The sequence below is a fragment of the Oncorhynchus mykiss genome, chromosome 28, assembly GCF_013265735.2.
Source record: "Oncorhynchus mykiss isolate Arlee chromosome 28, USDA_OmykA_1.1, whole genome shotgun sequence".
NCBI lineage: Eukaryota > Metazoa > Chordata > Actinopteri > Salmoniformes > Salmonidae > Oncorhynchus > Oncorhynchus mykiss.
In genome coordinates this window covers 15966510-15987688 of record NC_048592.1, presented here as the reverse complement: position 1 = coordinate 15987688, position 21179 = coordinate 15966510, and the positions used below count along the sequence as shown (strand labels likewise).

Genomic DNA, 21179 nt, shown 5'->3' with positions numbered 1-21179 from the left:
GTATCAAACTGAGATCCAAAATAACTAGAATGGAGCATTCACCATTCATCTGTATTAGCCCACAAGATGCTTGAGGGAAAGTTATTATGCCATTTTGTTAGCACGTATTGTGAATTGAAACCAACCTGAATCAACGCTTGATAATACACAAATCTTACGATGCAGTTTATTGATATGAATAATATTCAAATAATTTTTGTTCCACACTTTTTTGCCATAATAGAATCATTTTTTCCCCAGTGTGTCGGCCATACCTGAAAGTCTACCAGGGAATGCAAGCTGTCTACTCCTCAGGGGTCTAGTAAGCACTCGTTTAAGTTTCCAATTCTGTTTGACAATAAGTGACACGTTTTCTTTTTTAATAACAATTTGTTGTTCTAATTTGCCCGCTCTCTGTGAGTGTCACTGAGTGAGTTAGACTCTGGCATTCCAGATCTTACAATGCCTGGATAGACAAGTATCAGCTAACCACATCATATGTTACATCAATCTGGTGCCTGACGGCACAGTCGATGACGTGGCACGCAACCTTTGGTTTAAGCATGCAACGTCTGAGCAGGGGAAGGCAACCTATGTCAACAAGGCAGCATGGTGCATCATTCAGAAATACACGTCTTTTCCATAAGACGTGCACACATTTTTATAATAGTTTTCCTTTGGAATGCAGCAGATAAAGCACGTGTGCATTTTTATCAAGACTTAACACAACTTTGGCATATGAATATTCAGAATCAGTCATTACTCCAGATGCTTGACATACGTCAGTTTGGATTGCACCGGGAGGCAGCCCTGTTTCAAAAGAAGTGCAATCACTTTTCACCTGGTGCAAACCAAGCCCCCAGTGTCCGGTCTGGAGTGTGGCGTCACCAGCTCTGCTGATCGGTTACTACGTAGCAACCGCAGGAGGTCGTGGCACCTTAATTGGGGAGGACGGGCTCGTGGTAATGACTGGAGCGGCATCAGTGGAATGGTATCAAATACATCAAACATGGTTTCCATGTGTTTGATGCCATTCTATTCGCTCTGTTCCAGCCATTATTATCAGCAGCCTCCACTGGTAGCAACCTAGCGGTGCCAAAAGCCCTGGTCTGATAGACTACAGTATGTAGCAAATTACGATCACAAGAACGGCCAACCTCAAAAAATGTAGACGGACGTTTTGGGCTCTAAAATGTGCTTATTATGATCAGGTTTAATCCCCACGGCGAATTATTTAAAAGTTCGCTACAAATCAAGATATATTTTATTAAATAGTGATCCCTTCTGACTACTATATTTGTCATCACGCAGGACCACATGTTGAGATAGACCGATCACTCATGCACACGCTTCTTGGCTGTTTATGTCCAAGTCTTCCGGTATTGATGCCGACGTCATCTAGCAGTGTTGGGTTAACTCTCCCAGGCAGGATGAAAATGACTATAATGTTGATCCTTTGTTAGTTACGGCCATTTTCACCATGATCTTTAGCTATTTCTGGGTGCCATTCAGCCTCATTCAACAATATGGCGAGCTTCAAATTCAAATACTTCCGCCTTCATGAGCCATTGGGAGTTTTCCATTGAAATACGTGGACAACGTCAGCGCTATCACTATCTACTGGTTTTAATGTCTATGGTGCAAACTCTGTCCACCTGGGCCATCTGCCCACCAGGGAAACCTGGCCATCATAGCATGTTCTCTCTGATTGGTTGTTTGTCTCTATTACCCAGTCACATTGGGCCTGGACACAGAGACAGGATATGTATCAGTCTGGAACCTGCTCAGATGTTAAAGGGAGACATCATGGTAAGAATAACGTCTCATAGCATCACATAACATATCCTACAGAATGTACTGGGTATACCATACAAGAAGAAAGATACAAGTTACCGATTAAACTTACACACATAAAATAGTGAGAAAGTTTTTTTTGTACGGTCACATGAACACACACGCAAACAGCTGTTACAACAGCCAGTCTTTCCATGTTCCTGCAGGTGAAGTGTTACCATAAGAGTGATGTCACTTTGGAGCGCGAGGCGATCTTCCGGCTCCAGTTCCACACAGGAGCAGTGCAGGGCTACAACCTGGTGTTCGAGAAAGAAGACATGGAGACTGCCAATAAAGGTCTACACACATTGCCGTCACAGGATTTAAAAAAACTACTGGACTTCCTTTGGGTTTGGCTCATCCATTAGTAAAAACCAATCATGTGTTCCCATAGACTGTAATGTATTATGGCTTTCTGGGAGAATCTCAGTCATAGGCAGAATCATTCATCTTTCTGTGGCATTCCAATGCATCCACACTCACTCCATTCCTTTGTGTTTCCTCTGCAGATCGCAGATTTCTGGCTTACGGGAAAGTGGAGCTGGTGTTCTCTGAGGGCCCGGAGAAAATCCCAGGTATTTTTCTAAACTCCTATAACTCAGTTAGAAAAGCAGGAGGGTTTGAAAACCTCCAGACACATGGTCCTTTCACCACCCAGCTTCCCCCCTCGATCCCCCCTCTTTTCCCCTCGACCCCCTGCTGAGATGAGGATGTGGAAATCCGTAGAGGGGAAATGTAGTGTGAAGTGTTTGCTGACAGAGAGGTAAAGGAGCACAGCATGCCCTTCCTCCCAGCCCCACAGGAGGGAGTGTGTGTGTTGTGTGTGTTGAGTGTGTCTTTGCGTGCATATATGTGCTCTAAACAACTCATAAAATGTGACATTCCTTCAACTCTTAGTTGCAAGATGAAAACACTCTGACCACAAATCACTTACAGAAAATAAACAAAAATGGCTTCTGTCCACAGAAAGTTTAAACCTAGAAGAATGTCCCACTGATCCCTTGTTGTTGATTGAACCCTACAAGAATGTCCCACTTATTCCTTGATGTTGATTGGACCAAATAAGAGCGTCACACAATGATTCCTTGTTTTTAAATGGTATCCTGTAGGTGCAGAGCGCTGGCAGAACGGGGCAGACATAAGTGTGGACTACAACACAGCCGACCCTCTGACACGATGGGACTCCTACCAGAACATAATTGACGCGGAAGGTAACAGCATTAACTTGGACTTTCTTCTCCTCATTACAATGTGAAACATAAAGCTTCCAGTCACTCTGCATTAATATCATATTGTCCACCATAACTAACAACCAAGTTCATCAATATAAACCAAGCAATATCTGTGGATCATGCACTTACATTGACCAATAGTGCCAGGAGTTTTATCTGACCGCATTACTTGATGAGTAAAATCTCTGGGCCATATCTAGGCTCTCTCTGTCAGGAACAATTCTCGATCCAAACAAATCTGGGTCAGTCAATGTCTGCTTTCTAAATAAATGCAGATCCTTCCTTAGAGGGCCAAGTGACAACTACAGTATTTTTTTCAATGCAGAGCTTCCAGCGAGACAGATCTCACAGCAACCCTGTAAACCTCATGTTAGTCTCAGTACTGCAGAGCATGATAGATTTTGGGGTGAGTTTGTAAATTCCCTCTGGCCATCTACTCCGATTTCAGAGCACTCTCGTCTGTGTGCCAGAGCGCAGAATAACTGGTGAATTTACGATCGCTTAACACCAGTTGAATATGGCCGATGTCAGTAAACATTGGTAAGAAAGCGTAATTAAAATGTTGCCAGCAGTATAGTTAGTCACCAATGCTCTGGATAAAATGAAAACAGCCTAACCAGCTTTGCAAGGGCGAGTAAAATGTTCAGAGTGAGCTGTTTCACAAATCTCATTTGTGTCTGGAAGTAGGTAGCAAGCTTGCCAACGTTAGCCAGTTAGCGTGCGTGCTTGACTGCGCGTTGTTAGGGGTGTGTTTGTAAATTCAAATTGGAGTGCCAGAGTGCGCTCCGTGTACTCTCTGGGTGTTTGTAAATTCAGAGTGTTGTCAGATTGTCCGTTCGTAGCGCACACTGTTGAGCGTTGCTAAATTCATCAGTTATTCTGCACTCTGGCACATTCAGACGAGAGTGCTCCGAAATCGGAGTAGATAGCCAGAGTGAATTTATGAACGCACCCATTACCATTAGGTAAAACCATTAACGTAGTCAGTCTCCACCGTCTTGGATTATGTGGCTTTACTTGTACCAGGGCAATTCCTATGGAAACATTCTTTATTTACAATGGTAAACAGAGGAAATGAAATATAGTATCTTTCCCTTGGTGTACCAAATGCAGAAGATTCAAATCAAACTTTATTTGTCACATTCGCCGAATACAACAGGTGTAGTAGACCTTACCGTGAAATGCTTAACCCTCCTGCTGTGTTCCGGTCGAATTGGACCAATTCACAAAACATAGTTCATTTAATCAGATTGTCATAAGGTTCCATGACTTTGTCCACAAAGGGCATCTGAACACACAAGATACATGTTGATGATTTTCATAACATTTTGTGTGTTTTATTAAACCTGTGGTGTTCCCAGTCTAAAATGACCGGTCATTAGAAATGAATGGGTGAGTCTACAATTAGTGTATAAAATTGAGTTCAGGCACATGCCCATCCATCAGATGGACACACTTCCTCTCCCAGACCCCCACATGCATGTGTGTTTGAGCACACAGACACACACACACACACACCTCACTCCCCTTCTTGGCTTCCATGGCAACCCCCACAGGAACCTTTCTGCAATAGAATCTTTCCCCCACAGGAACCACACCTGTTGGCATTCTCACAAACAATCGCAACATTGTTTCAATAATATAGAACTTTTCTTGCAGCTCTGGTATATAAAGCTTATTTGAGGCCTTGCTCACAATTAATTCTGTGGCAGCACAATGACCAAACGATATACTGTATGTGAGGCTCTTGGTCATATCTTTGATCATGACAGTGGTGAGGAGGAGAGTCCTTGTTAAACTTTGACACAAAGTAGTCTGTGATAAATAGCACAATGTTTCATATGAGTATTTGTTATAGTCAAAATAATCCAACATTGTGCTTTTTTTACTCAAAACAAGTTTTATGAGCTCAGGTCAATGAGGCCTTCAGGCCATAAAAAGCAAATAGAAGTTCAAAACTTGTAATGTTCACAATAACTTAAGTTGATAAAAAAAGATGTAACACAACATTAGGTGATAATATATATATATTATTATGGATTTATAATCAGCTATAATGGGGAGGTCATTTTGGATCGGGATACAGCAACAAACACAACAGGAGGGTTAATTACAAGCCTTTAACCTACAGTGCAGTTCAAGAAAGAGTTAAGAAAATATTGACCAAATAAAATAAAATAAAAAATTATAAAATAGTAACACAATAAATAACAATAACGAGGCTATATACCAAGTCAATGTGCAGGGTTACAGGTTAGTCGAGGTCATTTGTACATGTAGGTAGGGGTGAAGTGACTATGGGCGGGGGGGGGGTGTCAATGTAAATAGTCCGGGTGGCCATTTGAATAATTGTTCAGCAGTCTTATAGCTTGGGGGTAGAAGCTGTTAAGGAGCCTTTTTGTCCTAGACTTGGCGCTCCAGTACCGCTTGCCGTGTGGTAACAGAGAGAACAGTCTATGACTTGTGTGACTGGAGTGTAACATTTTTTGGGGGCTTTCCTCTGACAATATATAGGTCCTGGATGGCAGGAAGCTTGGCCCCAGTGATGTATTAGGCCGTACGCACTACCCTCTATAGCGCCTTCTGGTCAGATGCCGAGCAGTTGCCATACCAGGTGGTGATTCAACCATGCTCTCTCTACATGGTGCAGCTGTAGAACCTTTTGAGGATCTGAGTACCCATGCCGAATCTTTTCAGCCTCCTGAAGGGGAAAATGTGTTGTTGTGCCCTCTTCACGACTGTCTTGGTTTGTTTGGACCATGATAGTTTGTTGGTGATGTGGACACCAAGGAACTTGACACTCTCGACCCACTCCTAAACAGCCCGTCGATGTTAATGGGGGCCTGTTCGGCCACCTTTTCCTGTAGTCCACGATCAGCTCCTTTGTCTTGCTCACATTGAGGGAGAGGTTGCTGTCCTGGCACCACACTGCCAGGTCTCTGACCTCCTCCCTAGAGGCTGTCTCATTGTTGTCGGTGATCAGGCCTACCACTGTTGTGTCATCAGCAAACTTAATAATGGTGTTGGAGTCGTGTTTGGCCACGCGGTCGTGGGTGAACAAGGAGTACAGGAGGGGACTAAGCACGCACCCCTGAGGGGCCCCCGTGTTGAGAATCAGTGTGGCATACGTTACCACCTGGGGGCAGCCTGTCAGGAAGTCCAGGATCTAGTTGCAGAGGGAGTTGTCCCAGGGTCTTTAGCTTAGTGATGAGCTTTGTGGGCCCTATGGTGTTGAATGCTGAGCTGTAGTCAATGAACAGCATTCTCACATAAGTGTTCCTTTTGTCCAGGTGGGAAAGGGCAGTGTGGAGTGCGATTGAGATTGCATCATTTGTGGATCTTTTGGGGCGGTATGCGAATTGGAGTGGGTTAACGGTATACAGGATGATGCTGTTGATGTGAGCCATGACCAGCCTTTCAAAGCACTTCATGGCTACCAACGTGAGTGCTAAGGGGCGGTAGTCATTTAGGCAGGTTATCTTCGCTTCCTTGAAACATGTAGGTATTACAAACTCGGTCAGGGAGAGGTTGAAAATGTCAGTGAAGACACTTGCCAGTTGGTCCACGGATGCTTTGAGTACACGTCCTGGAATATCTAACTATGAATTCTCAGAAGGCAGCCCGACCTCTGCCCCCTTTTTCTCCATATTTTTCTTCACGCAAATGATGTGGATTTTGGCCTGTTCCTGAGAAAGCAGTATATCCTTCACAGTGCCTGTTTGCAGGTAGTTTCTGGATGCTCTTTGCAGTGTTAGTACCATAGGGAATATGGAAGCACTGGAAAAGTAGTTCCCTAGAGATTATTATAATTGTTTTATCAAATGAATGGGCGTGCTTCGACCAACCCAGTTACACAGACGCGGGTGTGATCTCTCACTCACTCACTCACTCACTCACTCACTCACAGGGCATCCCTTGCTGCTCTGCCAAATCTTTCCTCTCAGCCGGTGAATTCACAACAACTCACCAGAATAGAGAAATATGGTGACATTAAAACATGAATCCACCCAGGCCTGTTATACAATAAGCATTTTATATACAATACCAATATAAGCCATTTGATAATAAAGACAACTAGTTATAGTTGCTTTATTTGAGAAACTACTACACAATCTTAAAGTGAGGTCAGCTTTTATGTTTGAAGTGCTAGATCAAGAGTCTCTGGGCATGTAATGAAAGAGCAAACATTGGATGTGAAAAGATTAATTAAAGGCAAACAACAGCCTAAAAAACTATTTTTCACTTTCTCCTTTTCATTGAGTCAGTGAGGCATTCCTGTGGAATATTTACAGCCTTGTTTTCTCATGTAAACTCTAGACTAGAGACGAAAGACTGGGAGCTCTACTGGAATTCAGCTGCTACTTACCAGTCTGTTTGATTTGGCAGCTCCCAGTGTCCCTCTGACTGCCTGTCAATCAGCTTAAAGACAGCTTACCACTTCAGTGTTAGGTATGTGGAAGGACAACATCATTTACTTCAATGGCTTTTTAAATTCCCCTTCCCCCCCATTCAAAATGTGGGTTTATCCACTAGTGTGAAGTATTGTGTTTGATTATGGGTTGTTCTTTATTGAGGGATATAATGCTTTACCTCACACAACATCGCGGAAACTGCTCTACTTTTTCCGGGATCGATTTTCTCCCCATCAATAGAAACAAATCCAGCCAATGTGTGTTTTTTAAATATTTTTTTAAACAAGTGTACATGCATCAGAGGAGGTCCAAGCAATCAATGTATGTCAACATCGACATAACCCCATTTGAGCCAATTACAAGAGAAAGTCTAGGCCACAACAGACTTGTCCTGTACCGAGGGCTCCCCCCTCTCTCCCCTCTGTTACTGCATCTAGCTCCCAGTAAGAGAGTGAGTCAAACCAGAGCCATGGAACAGGGCCCTGGTTTGACTGCTGGATTAACGAGGAATGTGTTAGCTGAGGGCCGTCTGGCTGGACCCCAAACGGGAGCCCAAACAGAAGCTAGGCCAAGTCACGCAGGCCAGGGGTGAAGGAAATGGGGATGGTGATGATAATGGTTAAATAAGCTTTATGACTCACAGGCCTGGCATACAGTATGAGAGGAGGAGGAGGGATGGTAGATGGTAATGACACGGATGTGAATGGAGCAGGAGTGACAGCAGGGTCATTTCGGAGGTGTAGCAACAACAATTCTTCTGGGGGTAAAGAATAGTTGGTAGTCGGAGCAACAGTTTTGCTGCCACATTCCCATTTGCCTTGTGTTTACAGAGTGTCAAGTGTTTTTTTAACAACATAATAACCTAAGAAAATTGACAATTTAGAACAAAAAGTTGTTCGATAAATTCCGACATAAAATGTAGATTTAGGATAGATGAAATGGTTCAAAGATGAAGACATCCTGATGGGGCCATACTTGGTTAACCATCTATGGACCTCAGTCTTGCCAATGTGTGTCTTCTGATAGAAAAAAAACTGTCAAAACAATTGTTGAACCCCATAATTGAGGTTAGGGCACATCTGTTTCCATGCTGGGGTTGTACGGACGCCAGGCATGTCATTTCATAATACACGAGAGCGAAAGAAAAACAACCTGGCTATCCCAGGGGTTTCATAAACCGGCAGAGAGCGCCCAACTAGAAGGTAGGCTTGCTCTAATTAAAAAGTCTGTCTTTACGGTGTGAAAGAAAGAGGGATGGAAGAGAGGGAAAGGAATGTTGTTTTCATTCTCAGACCCTCTCTGCCTCTCGTTCTCTCTGTGTACCTCTCTTCCTCCCTCCTGGCAGAGTAGTACCCTGATGCAGCCAGGGCATGAGGTCGGATTACAGCTCACCCCAGGGCCCGGCCCCACCCCCCTGCCCCCACCCCCTTGCCCCTCCCGACTTGTTTACATTCTTCTGTCCATATTTGGAGAACTCAAGGTCCCCCATTGTGTGGAGTGCAAACACCCTCACCTTCCTTCTCACTGCTAGGAGAGAGGGAGAGTAGAGCCAGTGTGTGTGGTGGAAGACCTCTGTGGGTTTCTGATCCTGGTCACTATCTCTCAGCTAAACTTCCTACTCTTCATTTCCCATCCTCCTCTCCATATCATCTCTCTGTTTCTCTGTATTGGTATGCGGGAGATGGTGGTTGTCTGGTGCACTTATTTACCTGCAGTCGGTGAAGGAGAAGGTTAGAGCTGTGGCTGCATTGCTTTCTTGAATGAGAAGGTTAGAGCTGTGGCTGCATTGCTTTCTTGAATGAGAAGGTTAGAGCTGTGGCTGCATTACTTTCTTGAATGAGAAAGGGGATTGTGAAAGAAGAGTAGGAGGGGGGGGAGGGGGAGAGAGAAGTGGGAGGGTGACATACTGAGGGAGAGAGTGGAGGGATGACATATGTCTTCAGAAGTGTTACCACCTTGCCAGTTGGATTGTTGTAGAGGGATCTGTTGGACTACTCCTCAGAGTTTGGACCTGGACTGTAGCCTGGTGAGGAGGCCTGAGACATGCTGTAGAGAGCCAGATGTGAGTTCCAGAGAACTGTGTATGTGTGTGTGTGTGTGTGTGTTGAGGGGGAGGGTATAATTTATCATGCGTGTCTAGTATTCGGATCCTACCACAGCCCTGTTTGCTTCAGGAAAGGGAAGTAATTCACGCCGCTAGATTGAGACAAAGGCATGACCTTTGTCGAACTACAGGCGAGTGACACTGATTATGGAATGGTGCTTTTAACCTCGACTTCACCACAGCTTTTGGTTGCACTTGAAATATGTACATTGAACTCGATTCGGTAAGCACTGACCAGGCTCCTTGTCCTGTTAGCTAACTCAAAGTCTTTTGTTTTTCCCAGAGTCATTTATCAGAGTCCTGAGAGAGGGCGCAGGTGGATTTTACTGTGCTGCTTTCCATTTGACCTCTGACTGTAGTTCACTTTTTCTGCTGAGGGTCAAACATACAGTATGTTGCAGGGTCAGAGGGCGGCGGGGAACGGTAAGTAAATCACGCCACGGTGAGGAATGCAGAGGTCAAACATAGTGGCTGACTGGCCACGGACTCAACAGTACCTTGACTGCCGGATATCAGCTCACAGGCAGACAGTTGGATGGGTGCTTGGCTTTCATTACCAGTTGCTTATATAACCTGAACACGAGGAACACCTTTGTCTAACGTGCAGCACAAGGTACGAACGAGAGTTATAGTGCTTGATAAGAGTTAAAGTGCAAGTTTTATGCTTTTATTTCATTAGAATGGTTAGACTCCATGATTAGTTTTGCCGTTTGTGTCGTTTTGGTTTGAGATTGACGGGAAACTATTCAGTGGTGCACAGTTGTCTGGGAGAACGCTCTTGTTGTGTGCAGTGAGAAGTGCTGATCATTCCCATGCTTTGCTATTCTTACAACCTGTAGTCTACTCATTGTCCACCAGCTCTGTAAATGTGTCATGAGAGAAGAATGTCTCACTTATTTTCATACCTCTCAGTTGATGTGTGTGTTCATTTGTGTCTTTGTACGTTTGTGGAACCCTGTTTGTTTTTATCAGACAGCTGTACTTGTTGTTCAGTGAACTTATTTGTCTATGTGAAAAAATGATTGTCTTTTGTGGTCATGTGAGCGTCTTTGTGGTCATCTACCTGTACATATGTGTGTCCATGTGTTTGTGAGTGGTGATGTCTGTGTGTGTCTCCGTACCAGCTGACTGCTTGAAGCCGCTGCATCTCTTGTTGTTCCAGTGCCCCGCTCTCAGGGACTGGCCCAGGACAAAGCCTCCCCATCCAAAAGGAGCCCTAACGGGGAAGGATCCACCACCGTGACCCTGGCCCGTGGAGCCCACCAAGCCACTTCTACCACCAGCAGTCCCGACCACAGCGACCACGCCCTGTCAGCCAGCAGCGACTCAGGCCTGTCCAGTACCTCTCTGTGGACTGACAAACCCCCAGCCCCCATCACCACAACCACCAGCTCCAGGCCCCAGCAAGGCCCCAGCCGTCAGGAGAAGGCCCAGCTGAAGCGCCTGCTGAGCGGGTTCGGCCTGGAGGAGATGTCTGAGTGCGGAGGAGGGGGGCCAGGAGTGATGACCATACAGAAACGGGCCCCAGCCCAGGTGCATGGCAACGGGGACCTGCGGCCCCCCAGGGAGAGGGAGACGGACATCCTGGATGATGAGGTCCTCCTGTCGGGTCACGACCTGCGCAGCGTGGACAGCCTCGGGACCCTGTCGTCCTCCTGCCACAAGAGCAGCCAGAACTCCTTGCTTTCAGATGGCTTCGGTAGCCCTGGGGGAGAGGAGCACCAGCTCCACCACCACCAACCCCAGCACCACCACCCAGCCCCGGCCACAATGGAGGAGTACGAGAGAGCCTACGCAGAGGCCCGGAGGAGCTGCTTTGGCCAGAGGAGTGCCTCGGTCTCCACCCCCACCACCGCCATGCCGATGCCCAAGCAGCAGGTCTACCGACAGGGCAGCTACTCCACACACACCTGGGTGCGCCAACAGCAGATGGTAGCAGCCCATCAGTATGCCTACCTGCAGGCCGAGGAGGGTGAGGAGAGGGAGAGGTACCCAGGGGACAACAAACCACAAGGGGGAAGCCCACCCAAACCTACAACCCCTACAGTGTCACAACAAGGACCCGTGCTGAGTATGAACACTGCTGCCTTGAGAACGGTGGTGGCACCACAGACACACAATGAGCAGCCTCCTGCAGTCATCAACAATAACAACAACAGCCGAGACGAAGAGTTCAACTCTTTGACTGTGGACATTGATAACTCCATCGACCAGCTCAACCAGTTGATCATGGACCTGGACCCCACGTTCGTGCCTGTCCCCACACGCTCCAGCTCGGTCAAGAGGAACGGCGGGGAGCATGTGAATGGCTCAGCCACCACAAACGCCACCTCCACCACCTCCACCGGGTGCCCCAACGGAGTCAGTCCCAGAGTCACAGAGAACAGTACAGCCGCACTGCAAAGCACACAGCCGTCAGGTAAGACAGCAAGTTCTGGGTGTGGTGATTGGTGGCGGTGGTGATATGAGTGGTGGTGGTTGTAATAATGGTGATGTTTTACAATAGTACTGGTGGTAGTAATGTTAGTGGTGGTGGTAAGAAATCAATGAGACGATTGAAGCGTTGGTGATGTTTCTTTTCAAATCCTCACTTCTCTTACAACACAGTGTTAACTTTTCCCAAACACACCGTTGCTCTCTCCTACCTTGAGAGCTGTTAGTCAATGTAAATAGCAGGCTTCCTGCCAGCTTTTCAGATGATTTCTGCACGTTTCTGAGGAATAGGCCGTTGTCGAGGCTTGTCTGTGTACAACTGTCTCACTCGGAGAGCGAGATCGAGAGAGATGACTGTCATCGGCTCTGTAGATCTAGGCTCACAGCTCTCAGCTCAGGTGCTCACTGAAGCCACTTTTATCAGTAGAGACGCCAGCTTGACGTGTCTTGCTTTCAGAAGACGGAATATTACAGCTGTTGGAGTCAATGTCAGCAGGTCCCCTTGCATGTTGTCCATCTAAAAGAATAGAAAACCCCAAAAAGTGGAGGAATATTCTAACTTACTTGTATGTTTTGAATATTACAATAGTTTCCCTCTAATAACCCTTATGTACAGATCAGCTGCCAAATGTTGTATTTCCTCTGGATATTGGCCTGACTGATATTATGCCATTGGACACAGACTGAAACAATGTGCCAAAGAATCCTAGGAATGTTAAGTACTTATCAGTGACTGAAAAGTTGCCTAGGTCTCCCACCAGCTTTGGACCTTAGCCATTCACAGTGTTTTGGTCTGTAATCTGAAATCAGCTAATTTCACTATCTCACTTTTGTTTGTTTCCCACTATCAGCAATACGTATTTTACAGCTAGCTATTCAAATGCGCATATGCAATCTTACACTCTTACTAAAACCACAAATGTTCTGTCATTTTTCATTTCACCAAACGTAGCTGTATCTTAAGTTGTTAAACTTGTGAATGTTGTTGACTCAAGGACGGCAGTGCATTCATTGACTCTGGAACTGTGGTCCACCATTTTGTTTCTAACTGGAGTGTGCGAGTGTGGTCTGGCCGTCAGTAGAGTGTGAATCACTTTAAGATATTTACCTGGAGCAGCCAGTGGGAACAGAAAGAGGTGAGCACAGTGCCGGGAGGAGGACCAAGGAATTTCCAAGCAAGGAACAAGTGTGCCTTGAGGCATTGCATTTTCCATCTGATTCCAGATACTTGTACCTGTCTGTGCATATTGGCTACATACTCTAGAAAGCCTAGACACACAGCACAGTATAGTACAGGAACACTCTGTGTTTAGTTTATTTACAAAAATGCAATCTATGAAAAATGGCCATATACAGTGTCTTCAGAAAGTATTCAAAGCCTTTGACTTTTCCATATTTTGTTGTGTTACAGACAGAACTTAAAATCGATTAAATGCAGATTTTGTGTCACTGTCCTACACACAATAGCCCAACATGTCAAAGGGGAATCATGTTTTTAGACCATTACAAATCAAAAGCTGAAATGTCTTGAGTCATTTCAGAGCCCCTTTGTTATGGCAATACACCCAGTCAGTACACCCAGTCAATGCACCCAGTCACTACACCCAGTCAATACACCCAGTCAATACACCCAGTCAATACACCCAGTCACTACACCCAGTCAATACACCCAGTCACTACAAATATACAGGTGTCCTTCCCAACTCAGTTGCTGGAGAGGAAGGAAACCCCTCAAGTGTTTCACCCTAAAGCCAATGGTGACTTTAAAACAGTTAGAGTTTAATTCCTGTGATAGGAGAAAACTGAGGATGGATCAACAACATTGTAGTTACTACACAATACTTACCTACATGAATAAAGCATGTACAGAACAAAAATATTCCAAATGATGCATCCTTTCTGCAATAAGGCACTAAAGTAAAACTGCAAAAAATGTTGCAAATAAATACTCTTTATGTCCTGAACACAAAGGACATAAAGAGGGGCAAATCCTACACAACACATTACTGAGTTCCACTCTCCATATTTTCAAGCATGATGGGGGCTAAATAATGTTATGGATGTCATCTGAGTTTATTTTACCTTTATTTAACTAGGCAAGTCAGTTAAGAGCAAATTCTTATTTTCAATGACAGCCTAGGAACAGTGGGTTAACTGCCTGTTCAGGGGCAGAACGACAGATTAGTGCCAGGTTTGAACTTCCAACCTTCTGGTTACTAGTCCAACGCTCTAACCACTAGGCTACCCTGCCACCCCAGGATAAAAATAAATAAAATAAACAGAATAGATATAAGCACAGGCAAAATCCTACAGGAAAACCTGGTTCATTCTGCTTTCCAACAGACACTGGGAGACAAATTCACTTTTCAGCAGGATAATAACCTAAAGCACAAGGCCAAATATACATGGAGTTGCATACCAAGATGATATTGAATGTTCCTGAGTGGCCTAATTGCAGTGTTGACTTAAAGCTGCTTGAAAATCAATGGCAAGACTTGAAAATGGCTGTCTAACAATGATCAACAACCAACGTGACAAAGCTTGAGGGTTTGTTTTTATAACAACGTGCAAATATTGTAAAATCCAGGTGTGTAAAGCTTTTAGCGACTCACAGTTAGTGCATTCATCTTAAGATATCTTGGTGGGACAACCACATATTACAGTCATAGTAAGTTCATTTTTTCCTCAATAAAATAGCAAAGTCTAAGCTAGTAAGGGGGAAGGGGTCAAGTGTGAGTTTAAGTTTGAAGAGGTAGGGTTTCAGATTTTTTGGGAAGATGGACAGGGTCTCTGCTGTCCTTGTTCCACCATTGGGGTGACAGGTCAGAGAAGAACTCTCCCACCACTTAAGGGTGGGAGGGCCAAGAGACCAGAGGTGGCAGAACAGAATGCTCGGTTTGGGGTGTAGGGGTTGAGCATCAAATCAAATGTATTTATAAGGCCCTTTTTACATCAGCAGATGTCACAAAGAGCTTATACAGAAACCTAGCCCAAAACCCCAAATAGCAAGCAATGCAGATGTGGCTAGGAAAAACTCCCTAGAAAGGCAGGACCTCAGCAGTAAATGTCAGTTGGCTTTTCATTGCCGAGCATTCAGAGGTCGAGACAGCAGGTGAGAGAGAGAGAGAGAGATGGCAGAATTAGAGGAAGCATACTTAAGTTCACACAGGACATCAGATAAGACAGTAGAATTTCACCAGATAGGCCAGACTGACCCTAGCACCCCAACTATTGAAGCTTAGCTACTAGAGGCTGAGACAGGGGTGATAGGGGGACACCGTAGCCCTGTCCGACGATACACCCGGAAAGAGCCAACCAGGCAGGATTAAACCCCACCCACTTTGCCAAAGCACAGCCTCCACACCACTAGAGGGATATCAACAGACCACCAACTTACTACCCTGAGACAAGGCTGAGTATAGCCCACGAAGATCTCTTTCACCTCATGAGCTCGAGGGAGGCGCAAAACCGGACAGGAAGATCACGTCAGTGACTCAACCCACTCAAGTCGAGTATAGCGAAAAAAACCTGGAACTACGTGATGGCATGGATGAGCACTAGTAAGCCAGTGACTCAGCCCCCGTAATTGGGTCAGAGGCAGAAAACCCCAGTGGAGAGAGTGGAGCCGACCAGGCAGAGACAGCAAGGGTGTCTCTAGTGCCTTGCCATTCACCTTCGAACCCCTGGGTCAGACTACACTCAATCATAGGATCTACTGAAGAGATGAGTCTTCAGTAAAGACTTAAAGGTTGAGACCTAGTCTGCGTGTCTCACATAGATAAGCAGACCATTCCATGAAAACGTAGCTCTAGGTGAAGCCCTGCCTCCAGCTGTTTGCTTAGAAATTCTAGGGACAATAAGAAGGCCGCGTCTTGTGACCGTAGAGTACGTGTAGGTATGTACGGCAGAACCAGATCGGAGAGTCCATGAAATCCTTTGAAGGTTAGCAGTAAAGCCTTGAAATCAGCCCTAGACTTAACAGTAAGCCATTGTAGAGGGGCTAGCACATAATATGATTTTTTTGTTGTTCTAGTCAATATTCTAGCAGCCGTATTCAGCACTAACTGAAGTTTATTTAGTGCTTTATCCGGGTAGCCAGAGAGTAGAGCATTGCAGTAGTCTAATCTAGAAGTGACAAAAGCATGGATTAGCTTTTATGCATAATTTTGGGACAAAAAAAATACGAAGATGGAAAAAAGCTGGCCTTGAAAATTTCTTGAAATGTTCGTCAAAAATGAGATCAGGATTCATAGTAACGCTGAGGTCCTTCACAGTTTTATTTGAGACGACTGTACAACCACCTAGAGTAATTGTCAGCTCAAACAGCAGATCTCTTTGTTTCTTGGGACATATAATTAGCATCTCTGTTCTGCCCTAGTTTAAAAGTAAAATATTTGCTGCCATCCACTTCCTTATGTCTGAAATACAGGCTTCCAGGGTAGGCAATTTTGGGCCTTCACCATGTTTCATCGAATTGTACAGCTGTGTGTTGTCCGCATAGCAGTGAAAGTTGTGTTCCAAATTACATCACCAAGGGGTAGTTTATAGTGAAAACAATTTTGGTTCTAAAACGAAACCTTGAGGAACACACTGAAACTTGTCATTGATAAACCATCCACAGAGACAAACTTATATCTTTCAGACAGATAAGACCTAAACCAGCCAAGAACTTGTCCGTGTAGACCAAATAGGGTTTCTAATCTCTCCAAAAATTGTGGTGATCGATAGTGTCAAAAGCAACACTAAGGTCTAGGAGCACGATGAAAGATGCAGAGCCTTGGACTGATGCCATTAAAAGGTCATTTAACACCTTCGCGAGCGCAGTCTCATTAGTATGATAGGGTCTAAAACCAGACTGTATAAATTATTTGTCTTCAGGAAGTCAGTTGAAGTGCAACAGCTTTTTCCCCAAAAACTGAGAGGAATGGGAGATTCGATAAAGACTGATTAGTTGTAAAAAAAAAATACCGGTCAAGGTCTGTCTTTTTCAGGAAAGGCTTTATTACTGCCAATTTTAGTGAGTTTGGTATAGACCCGGAGAATAGGAGCCGTTTATTATGTTCAACATAGGAGGGCCAAGCACAGGAAGTAGCTCTTTCAGTAGTTTAGTTGGAATAGGGTAAGGTTTAGAGGCCATGACTGTTTTTGTGAATGTGTCGAGAGATACAGGATTAAAAAACTTGAGTGTCTCTATTGATCCTTGGTCCTGGCAGTTCTGTGCAGATTTAGGACAACGGAGTTTTGGAGAAATACGAAGACTTATATAGGTCTCCGTAATTTCCTTTCTAATGATCAGGATCTTTTTGTCGAAGCAGTTAATGAATTCATCACTGCTGAAGTGAAGGCCATCCTCACTTGGGGAATGCTGCTTATTAGTTATATTTGCGACAGTATCAAAATAGATTTTGGATTGATTTTAATCTCTTCAATTATGTTGGAAAAGTAGGTTTCCTCGAGCAGACGTGAGGGCTCTTCGATGTTGAACGGTACTGTCTTTCCAAGATAGTCGGAAGATACCAATTCTGATATCATACTGTATCTACACACTCGCTTAGAGATACATAATATGTACAGTGGGGAGAACAAGTATTTGATACACTGCCGATTTTGCAGGTTTTCCTTCTTACAAAGCATGTAGAGGTCTGTAATTTTTTGTCATAGGTACACTTCAACTGTGAGAGACGGAATCTAAAACAAAAATCCAGAGAATCACATTGTATGATTTTTAAGTAATTAATTTGCATTTTATTGCATGACATAAGTATTTGATACATCAGAAAAGCAGAACTTAATATTTGGTACAGAAACCTTTGTTTGCAATTACAGAGATCATACATTTCCTGTAGTTCTTGACCAGGTTTGCACAAACTGCAGCAGGGATTTTGGCCCACTCATCCATACAGACCTTCTCCAGATCCTTCAGGTTTCGGGGCTGTCGCTGGGCAATACTTACTTTCAGCTCCCTCCAAATATTTTCTATTGGGTTCAGGTCTGGAGACTGGCTAGGCCACTCCAGGACCTTGAGATGCTTCTTACGGAGCCACTCCTTAGTTGCCCTGGCTGTGTGTTTCGGGTCGTTGTCATGCTGGAAGACCCAGCCACGATCCATCTTCAAGATCTTGCGATACATGGCCCCATCCATCCTCCCCTCAATATGGTGCAGTTATTATGTCCCCTTTGCAGAAAAGCATCCCTAAAGAATGATGTTTCCACCTCCATGCTTCACAGTTGGGATGGTGTTCTTGGGGTTGTACTCATCATTCTTCTTCCTCCAAACACGGCGAGTGGAGTTTAGACCAAAAGGCTCTATTTTTGTCTCATCAGACCACATGACCTTCTCCCATTCCTCCTCTGGATCATCCAGATGGTCATTGGCAAAGTTCAGACGGGCCTGGACATGCGCTGGCTTGAGCAGGGGGATCTTGCATGCGCTGCAGGATTTTAATCCATGACGGCGTAGTGTGTTACTCATGGTTTTCTTTGAGACTGTGGTCCCAGCTCTCTTCAGGTCATTGGCCAGGTCCTGTCGTGTATTTCTTGGCTGATCCCTCACCTTCCTCATGATAATTGATGCCTCACGAGGTGAGATGTTGCATGGAGCCCCAGGCTCATGACCGTCATCTTGAACTTCTTCCATTTTCTAATTTATTGTGCCAACAGTTGGTGCCTTCTCACCAAGCTGCTTGCCTATTGTCCTGTAGCCCATCCCAGCCTTGTGTAGGTCTACAATTCTATCCCTGATGTCCTTACACACAGCTCTCTGGTCTTGGCCATTGTGGAGAGGTTGGAGTCTGGTTGATTGAGTGTGTGGACAGGTGTCTTTTATACAGGTAACGAGTTCAAACAGGTGCAGTTAATATAGGTAATGAGTGGAGAACAGGAGAACAGGTCTGTGAGAGCCGGAATTCTTACTGGTTGGTAGGTGATCAAATACTTATGTCATGCAATAAAATGCTAATTAATTACTTAAAAACCATACAATGTGATTTTCTGGATTTTTGTTCTACAGTATCTTATGGATTCTCTGTGTGTTCAATGTGTATGATCTAAAGATAACAAAACATTGTAGTGTACTAGAGAGGGAAGAGGGGGAACTGTGAGCTCTGCAATATTGTGTATTTTTTTGTTCAAGAGAGGAGAGAGACAGAGAGGGAGAATGACAAAGCGATATTTTGGATCCACCATCCTCTCATGCCTCTAAACGCTTGGCTGTTTGCTATTTGCTCCACTTGTGGTCTGGAAACAGGTCAGGATGTTCAGTCTGACATCACAACTTTACTTTAAACTTTAAAGATGACATAGCCTTGAAAGAAAATACTCACTCTCTCTCTCTCCCTCCGTCTTTCTTTCAAACAAACACACAGGCCTTCAGATACGCACGTACACACACACACACACACACACACACACACACACAAATAGTTCACACAATGATTCACACATCCGATATTATTCCTGGTATCTTCCAAACAACTCTCTTCACCTGGCAGAGGTGATTTGACTGTCTATTTAAAAAGACACCGATGGTCTCCTCCCTTGTGCATTGCTATTTTGTACAGCTGCTCACAGATGTGTGAACTGTTCCTCTAATTGGGCAATGCACACAGTCTATAAATGGATACCATGTTATACTGCAATACAACCATTATACAGCAATTATTTTATTCATAGGCCTGTAGCTGATACATGTTATACACAGACTTTAATTGTGTTCTGTGCATGGGCCTCCAAGGGCCATACGTGTTGTAATTTGTATACATAAATCTCAGTAAGCTGCTTAAGTTTAAGCAAATTCAATTTTCTAAGATATATTCAAGATACCTATGTTTCTGACTGAAACCTACAGTAAATAAAGTATAACCTAGAGAAAGATATTTAATGTGTGTGGACTGTAGTGCAACCTCTCTATGGGGGACCAAATCTGCCGTAATTAGAAATATATGAATAAATGCACACACAAATGGATAAACACACACGTAAAAAGCTAAATAAAATCGATGGACGAATGTACATTTAAAAAGATAAATCATTTATTAAAATAATAAATCCCACTTGCTTTCTTTAATTTGATTAATTTATATTATTTCTTCATTTATTTATTTGTGTATTTCTCCTTTCAATAAGATAATGAAGGGGTGTCAAGCAAACGTATGTGGGCGGTAAATCTAACACGCCATTGGTTTATCAATGCCACGGCACAATGCTCAATTGAAACAAAGGCCATGTTTCACATTAGCACCCCCCAAACAATAATGTGTAGCGCATATAGCTACACTACATTACCAAATGTATGTGGACACTTGCTTGTCCAACATCTCATTTCAAAATCATGTGCATTAATATGGAGTTGGTGGGTCCCCCTTTTTTTAACCTTTATTTAACTAGGTGAGTCAGTTAAGAACAAATTCTTATTTTCAATGACGGCCTAGGAACAAGTGGGTTAGCTGGCTGTTCAGGGGCAGAACGACAGATTTGTACTTTGTCAGCTCGGGGATTCGAACTTGCAACCTTTCGGTTACTTGTCCAACGAGTCAAAGATGGCACCAAAAGCCTTTTGGAGCGGGTCTGTGGAATTTTCCATGAGAATTTTTTACGTTACCAAAAATGTGAATATTTGCCACGATGACGAGATCTGATAGGAATTCAGGGAACTCAGTGAGGAACACTGTATATGGCCCAGGAGACCTGTAAACAGTCGCTAGAAAAGCTAATTGAGTAGGCTGCATAGATTTTATGACTAGAAGTTCAAAATACTTTAAAAAATATATATATACATACAGTTGTCAGAAGTTTACATACACCTTAGGCAAATACATTTAAACTCAGTATTTCACAATTCCTGATATTTAATCCTAGTAAAAATTCCCTGTCTTAGGTCAGTTAGGATTACCACTTTATTTTAAGAATGTGAAATGTCAGAATAATAGCAGAAAGAATTATGTATTTCAGTTTTTAATACTTTCATCACATTCCCAGTGGGTCAGAAGTTTACATACACTCCGTTAGTATTTGGTAGCATTGACTTATAATTGCTTAACTTGCGTCAAACGTTTCGGGTAGCCTTCCACAAGCTTCCCACAATAAATTGGGTGATTTTTGGCCCATTCCTCCTGACAGAGCTGGTGTAACTGAGTCAGGTTTGTAGGCCTCCGTGCTCGCACATGCTTTTTCAGTTCTGCCCACAAA

General features: G+C 44.0%; 1 protein-coding gene across 2 annotated transcripts in view; it reads left to right on the top strand.

Moving 5' to 3' along the window:
- LOC110508633 (tensin-3) overlaps positions 1-21179 on the top strand; it is an 83766-nt gene that overhangs the window by 30262 nt on the left and 32325 nt on the right. For both annotated transcript variants that reach the window (XM_021589290.2, XM_021589288.2), the window contains exons 8-13: positions 241-301; positions 1713-1788; positions 1980-2109; positions 2322-2387; positions 2922-3023; positions 10723-11979. In XM_021589290.2, the coding sequence (XP_021444965.2) occupies positions 241-301; positions 1713-1788; positions 1980-2109; positions 2322-2387; positions 2922-3023; positions 10723-11979 (1692 nt within the window). The remainder of the gene's footprint in view (positions 1-240; positions 302-1712; positions 1789-1979; positions 2110-2321; positions 2388-2921; positions 3024-10722; positions 11980-21179) is intronic.